The sequence below is a fragment of the Carlito syrichta genome, unplaced genomic scaffold, assembly GCF_000164805.1.
Source record: "Carlito syrichta isolate Samal-C Ts95f unplaced genomic scaffold, Tarsius_syrichta-2.0.1 Scaffold316190, whole genome shotgun sequence".
Taxonomy (NCBI): Eukaryota; Metazoa; Chordata; class Mammalia; order Primates; family Tarsiidae; genus Carlito; species Carlito syrichta.
In genome coordinates, this window is record NW_007260286.1 from 579,152 (window position 1) to 586,606 (window position 7,455).

The 7,455-nt window shown below is 38.5% G+C and overlaps 1 protein-coding gene across 2 annotated transcripts in view; it reads left to right on the plus strand.

The window, feature by feature from the left end:
- VCPKMT (valosin containing protein lysine methyltransferase) overlaps positions 1-7,252 on the plus strand; it is a 9,008-nt gene extending 1,756 nt beyond the window's left edge. Inside the window, exons 4-6 of one of the 2 annotated variants that reach the window (XM_008073828.2) lie at positions 966-1,085; positions 2,811-2,915; positions 5,662-7,252. In XM_008073828.2, the coding sequence (XP_008072019.1) occupies positions 966-1,085; positions 2,811-2,915; positions 5,662-5,676 (240 nt within the window). In that variant the 3' untranslated portion in view covers positions 5,677-7,252. The remainder of the gene's footprint in view (positions 1-965; positions 1,086-2,810; positions 2,916-5,661) is intronic. The other variant, XM_008073829.2, reaches the window with a different exon arrangement.
- The last annotated feature ends 203 nt before the right edge of the window (positions 7,253-7,455 follow it).

Here is a 7,455-nt window from a genome sequence, read left to right on the forward strand (position 1 = left end):
CAATCCACTCACCTCAGCCTCCCAAAGGCGTGGGATTACAGGCTGAGCCACCGAGCCTGGCTCTAAATCAAACTTTTAAAAGTAAAATTGATTCTGTTTGTTTTCCCATGGGAACTCCAAAGAGCAGTCACTTGAATCCTTGCTCTGGAAACTGAAATCAATACAATGGTTGATTAGTTAAGAGGAATTTTTTAATCATTAGTTAGAGGGTGTTTTGTTTTTAAGTAGGATCTTGCTCTGTTGACCAGCAGGAGTGCAGTGGCACAATCCTAACTCACTGTAACCTTGACCTGGGCTCAAGCAGTCCTCCTGCCTCAGCCTCCCGGGTAACTAGGACTACAAATGCATACCACCACTTCAGGCTATTTTTTTTAAATTTTTTGTACAGATTGGGGCAGGTGGTCTCACTACATTGCCCAGGCCCATGAACTCCTGGCCTCAAGCGATCCTCCCATCTCCATCTCTCAAAAGTATTGGGATGACATGAAAACCATCATGCCGATCTAGAGCTTGAAATACATGTGCTAGCTGGGCTCGGTGGCTCAGCCTGTAATCCTGCGCCTTTGGGAGGCTCAGGTGAGTAGATTGCCTGAGCCCGCGGGTTCGAGACCCACCTGGGCAGCGAGACCTCATCTCTACAATAAATAAAAAAAATCAGCCAGGCGTGGTAGCGTATGCCTGTAATTCCGGCTACGTGGAAGGCTGAGGCGGAAGGATCACCGGAGCCCAACGGGTCAAAGTTGCGGTGGCCGGGAGTGGCCACTGCACTCCAGTCTGGGTGACAGAGTGAGACTTCAACTCAAAAAAAACAAATAATAAAAAAGAAATACATGTGCTTTGTTGGACTGATTCAAAGATGGATAAATTCTAGGGGTGTTACAATTGCTGTTCCACCTCCTCATTCCCCCTTTTAGAGTAGAACAATTTTCAAGTCATAAATAAAAAATATATTCCTTTTTGAATAGTCTTTGGAGCCATTGCTGAAAACCCTAAAGGACCTCAGTGGATTTGAGACTTGTATTATATGTTGTTATGAACAACGAACAATGGGAAAAAATCCAGAAATCGAGAAAAAATATTTTGAGGTAAGTGCTCTGTTAGCTTTGTAGTGATTTCCCTTCAGGGAGACTCTGTGTGACCCTGTTCAAGTATCTTATGGTAACTTGGGGTGGGGAAAACATTCTGCTTGCATGAGCCCAAGGGAGAGGCTCTTTCACAGCCCACCATTATACTAAGTACCTTTTTTCATCTTTTCTGATTCTTTTTTATAATTAGTTGGTTTAGTATCTACAGAACAATGTTAAATAATAATGGAGACAGTCTTGTCTTCTTTTTTTTTTTTTATAGAAAGTTTTCAGCCGGGCTCAGTGGCTCAGCCTGTAATCCCACGCCTTTGGGAGGCTGAGGTGAGTGGATTGCCTGAGCCCGCGGGTTCGAGACCCGCCTGGGCAGTGAGACTTCATCTCTACAATAAATAAAAAAATCAGCCGGGCATGGTAGCGCATGCCTATAATTCTGGCTACTTGGAAGGCTGAGGCGGAAGGATCGTCAGAGCCCAGCAGGTTGAGGCTGTGGTGGCCGGGAGTGGCCACTGCACTCCAGTCTAGGCAACAGAGTGAGACTCCAACTTTAAAAAAAAAAAAAAAAAAGACAGTTTTCAATGTTTATTAAACATGCTGGCTTTGGGGAAAATATTAATCATCTATAGTTTCGTATAATATTAATTATAATACATATATAAGATTTTTGAAGAATACCTGATAGAAGCATGCAGGTGATAAGCGTTTACTTCATTGTTTTTCTTTACGTTTTTATGAACCCTCTAACCTAGATATCTATTTCCAGGGTCTTTTTTTTTTTTTTTAACTCTTTTGAAATAAAGTATATAGCATGTAGAGTCTTAGATCTCTTTCACCCTTTTTCCCCTAGTGGTGACTCAAGCCCTTTGTATGGGTGCATATCCATTACATTATGAGTGACTCCTTTTGGGGTACATTTATAACCCCGCAGTTTTGTTTGCTGAAAACACTTTTGGTTTAATATGAAAGCAGGTACATGACTGCCTCAGGTAATGTATGCCAAAATTGTTTTTTTATTTTTATGTTTTTCTTGAATATGAAGAATGTTAGTGAAGTTTTGAGACTATAATGAGGATCAGACATGGTGGCTCACGTTTGTAATCCCGGTACTTTGAATGTCCAAAGCAGGAGAATTGCTTGAGAACTGGAGTTCGAGACCAGCCTGGGCAACATAGCATGACCTTAGCTCTACAAGAAAATTTAAAAAAATTAGTCGGGCATGGTGGCATGCACCTGTAGTCCAGCCACTTGAGAGGCTTGGGTGGAAGGATCACCTGAGCACAGGAGGTTGAGGCTGCCATGACCCATGATCATACCACTGCACTTCAGCCTGGGCAACAGAGTAAGACTCTAACTGGAAAAAAAAAAAAAGAAACTATGTATAATGAAAATTTTTTATGATTAAGCAATTTTTATTGGGGTCAAACATATATAAAATGCACACATGTCAAGTGCTTAGCTTAATTTTTCATGTATGCTAAGCACTTGATATATTTGCTTTTTACATATGTTTGACCCCAATAGAAATTGCTTAACCATATAAAATTTTCATTATACATAGTTTCTTTTTTTTTTCCAAGTTGGAGTCTTACTGTTTTCAGTATCTCAGAAGTCTTGTACATTGCCCCTTGCCAGTCACTACTACTCCAGAGATAAGCCCCATGCTGACTTCTTTTACCGCAGGTCAGTTCATATTACTGAATTTGAAGTGTATCTCTTTTACATTTATAGCTCCTTCAAGTAGACTTTGACTTTGAAAAAATTCCTTTGGAAAAACATGATGAAGAATATCGAAGTGAAGATATTCATATTATATACATCAGAAAGAAAAAATCGGTAAATACATTCCCAGTTCTTTATCCTCCTAGGCGGTTTCATCAACTGGACATTACCTCTGGGACTTTTTGTGGTGTGGGCTTTATTTTGATATGGAGAAACAGTTGTGATAATTCACTGAACTTGGACACTAACTCTCAGAAGATCACAAATCAATCTTTTTGCTCTAAAATAAGACAGACTTCTTTTTCAAAGGTCTTTTTCTGCTGTAAACTATATAACTCTATAATTGGGCATTACCCCAGACAAGTGACTTAGCTATTTATAAGTTTCTTTTATTTCTGTGAGATTTTAAAATGCTGGGTCTAACCTTTGTCAACTTTTTCCAGTCATTCAAGTTTTTTTGCACAAAGTAAAATATAACAAGGCAAATTTGTTCATAAAAGAAAAATGCACTCAATTAAATAGAATTTATGTATGGTACCCTTTTTTGCTGTGTGCTTAATTTTATCTCGTGTGACAATCATACTTTATCTTAGTTGCCTTAGTGACACCTAGAATTTGAGCCTGTAGAAAGAAGGGAAGAATTGTATTTCATCCTTTTTTTTTTTTTGTATTCCCAGCACCTTTTATATATATGACTAGTATAAGGCAAGGACATGATAAGGTTTATGAATTCAGGATGCTACATTTAATATGCCCCCTCTTGTTTTTTGTCATCCTTGCTTTGATTAAATTTGTGATGAAGTTTTCTGGTTATATGAAGTCTAGCCAAAAGCAATATAACAGTTTTAGGGAGCAAGAGTAGGTGTTAGGACCCAATCTAAGGAAAACGGGGGAATGAGTGTAATAATTCAGATTAACTAATATTTATTAGCATGGTGCTGGAGATACATACAGAAATAAAAAATGTTTTGTGCCTTTAAGGGATCTAGTTTTAGCTGAAACTGTTGTGTGGTTTTAGAAGTAGAATTTTTTTGAGGCATAAAGATTTTGTGTTTTCTGAATATAAAGACTTTTGGGTTTTGGTTTTTTATTTTTTACAAAGAACTATTTTTTTAATTGATATAATTCTCACACCATACAATTCACTCGATGAAAGTATACAATTTGGTAGTTTTTTTTTTTTTTTTTTTTTTGAGTTGGAGTCTCACTCGGTCGCCCAGACTGGAGTGCAGTGGCCACTTCCGGCCACCGCAGCCTCGCCTCCTGGGCTCCGGCGATCCTTCCACCTTAGCCTTCCGAATAGCCAGAATTACAGGCATGCGCTACCACACCCGGCTGACTTTTTGATTTATTGTAGAGATGAGATCTCACCAAATTGCCCAGGCGGGTCTCAAACCCGCGGGCTCAGGCGGTCCACTCACCTCAGCCACCCAAAGGTGCGGGATTACAGGCTGAGCCACCAAGCCCGGCTTAATTTGGTAGTTTTTAGTGTATTCACATAGTTTAAACTGTCACCACTTTCAAATTTTAAATTATTTCATTACCTCAAAAAGAAACACCATACCTGTTAGCAGTCACCCTGTATTACCCCTGTTCCCAGCTGCTGGCAACCATTAATCTCTGTGTGTATTGCTTTGCCTGTTCTGTCCAGTCCACGTTACATATCTGGAATCACATACCGTGTGGCCTCTTGTATCTGGCTTCTTTCACTAAACACAGTGTTCCCAAGACTCATTTATGGTAGCATACATTAGCACTTCAGTTCTTTTTTTATGACTGAATAACATTGCTTTTTATGGATATACTACACCATATCCATCCACTCAGTTGATGGCATTTCAATGGTTCCACTTTTTGGCTATGATGAATAATGCTACTGTGAACATTCATTCATGTGGAAGTGTTTTTTGTTGTTGTTGTTTTAAGTCGGGGTCTTACTCTGTTGCCCAGGCTGGATGCTGTTGCCCAGGCTGGATGATCATGACGAGCATGACTCATGGCATCCTTGACCTCCTGTTCTCCAGTGATCCTTCCACTTCAGCATCTTGAGTAGCCGGGGACTACAGGCGTGCACTCCCATGCCTGGCTGATTTTTATTTTTTTAATTTTTTTGTAGAGACATGGTTTTTCTATGTTACCCAGTCTGGTCTCGAACTCCTGCAGTCAAGCAATCTGCTCATGTGGAAGTTTTGTGTAAACATGTTTTCAGATCTCCTGGGTATATAATACCTAGAGAGGAATTGCTAGGTTATATGGGAACTCTGTTTTTTGAGGAATTTCAAATCTACTATACCATTTTATATTCCCACCAGCAGTATTTAAGCAAACTAGTTTCTTCACATCCTTACCAACACTTGTTATTGTCTGTTTTTTTATTTTAGCCATCTCAGTGGGTATGAAATAGTATCTCACTATAGTTTTTATTTTCATTTGCCTAATGACTAGTGATGTTGGATATCTTTTCATGTATTTAGAGAAATATTTGGCCCATTTTCAAATTGAGTTGCCTTTTTTAACTCTTGAGTTGTAAGAGTTTTTTATATATCCTGAATACTAGACACTTACCAAGTATATAATTTGCTAATACTTTCTCCCATTCTGTGGGTTGTCTTCACTTTCTTGATATTATGCCTTTTGAAGCACAAATGTTTTAATTTTGATCATGTCTAATATATCTGCTCATTGGTTGCTTATGCTTGATTTAGGTGTCAGCAAAGAACCATCTCTAAACATCATGCATGGTTGTTCACTTGAATTGCATTTTGCCATTATTAGGTATATTACCTAGTATTAAGTACCCAGTAAATACTTAATTGGTGATAAGAAATCAGTCTTTTAAGTTTCTATTTTCTTCTTACAGAAATTTCCATCTTGAAACCTTTAGTCATCTTGCCCGAGCCTCTAACAGCCTGGCTAAAGATGTGAATGGAGCATGTGAATACAGCATGGGAAGATTGTGTCCACAGATTTTTCCAGCATGTCCTTAGAGATCAGATATGTAGATGACAATCGCCATGGACTGCCTGCGATCTGAAAAATGCCTGCCTGCCAATGGGCCTGAATCCAACTTAGGTTACTTAGCTCAGCATCAAATTCTGCTTAAAAGAAACTGCTGGGAATCAGACTCAAAAATTGGTATTGAGTTTAGATTAAAATCTGCCAAAAAAAAAAAAAAAATGAGACAGCATGATTGACTCGACATTTTTCAAGAAATGAGAGATAAACCTCGAAAAGGATATATCTATTATTATAATGTTTTCAATTCAAACCAGTAAATTTTAATTTGGTACATAATTATGCGGTCAGTGTCATGTGTATCTTCCACTTTATTTCTTTTAAAATATCTTTAACACTTAAGTGTTCTTTTACTTTAAAAAGAGCTGAGAAATTGTATACTTATATTGGCCAGAGTTTTATTCTTTTCCTCTACCATAAATATCTATGTGATTTAATTAGTAAATGATACTATAATGAAGTGCTAAGAAAACAAACCAGGAGGTTGAAGCAACAAAAGGTAACTTTACAAGATGTTTCATTTGAGAAGAGCGAGGATAGAAAGCTCAGCTTCAGACTTAAGTATTTACATGGCTCACGCCCTTTCCCTCATGTATATCTTCCAGGAAAACTTGGCTAAAAAACACTGGTATTAAGTTAATGTGTTTGAATGAAACAGTGAAAGGTTTTCTGAACTACAAATGTAGTTCTATATTCATTTACCAAATGAATTTTTATTCGATGTCATCTCTGTGTTACAATAATCATCTGCTTACATATACTAATCTGTCAAGAACTTTAGTTATACCAGTTTCAAAGAATAGTAACTGGATGGAATTCTGGTACTTATAGGCATTGGTGCTAGATGGCACATCTTAGGTGTTAAAATACACATTGTTTTTGAGATCCTGTGACTTTGTGACTGTTTCAGAGGTAGCTTTGAAAAAAATGAACACTTAAAGCAGGCGACTACTCTCCAGAAAGAGCAAACAGCCTTATTTAGAGAATTAAGGATCAAAGACAAGGGAACACTTCTTTCACGCTTACTTCAATCTCTGATGCTTGCTTCGCTCTTCTTTTCCTATGTTTTGTTCATACTGCCCTTTCTTTTCATTAAGCAATTTAAGTTTGCCTTTGACTGATTATAGTAGTCCATCCAGGATCCTCAAATGCCTTTTCACCCTGCTCCACTGTTTACACCCTCCTTTCACTCTACTTTTAATATGCCTGTGGGCCTTCAGCCTGAAGTGTCCCTTGACTTTGCTGTAGGAAAGCCCAGCTCTTTTGTCTTGGACAGGTAAGACTTCCATTCCAAAATTTCCTGGAGGAATCAGGCTGAAGTCAGCCCCTATGCAATTTCCTGCAATTGCGCCCTTGTTTGACTTCCCCCTTTCCACTATCCTGCTGTTCCCACTCTTTTATTATCCCCTCCTTAATAAATCGTTTGCATATGTTCATCTCTGTCTGTTTCTGGGGGACTGACCTAAGATACTGACTGACTGTAGAAGTAAGTTGTAACTTCAAGTGGGTATTTTTCCTGTTCTGAAATAAGGCCAAAGCTGAGGTAAAAGGGGCCAAGTCCCACATTCACAGACAAAATCAGTGATGGTGAGGAATGCCAGTCCAGAGAACATGCTTTGTCACCACCATTCCATGGACA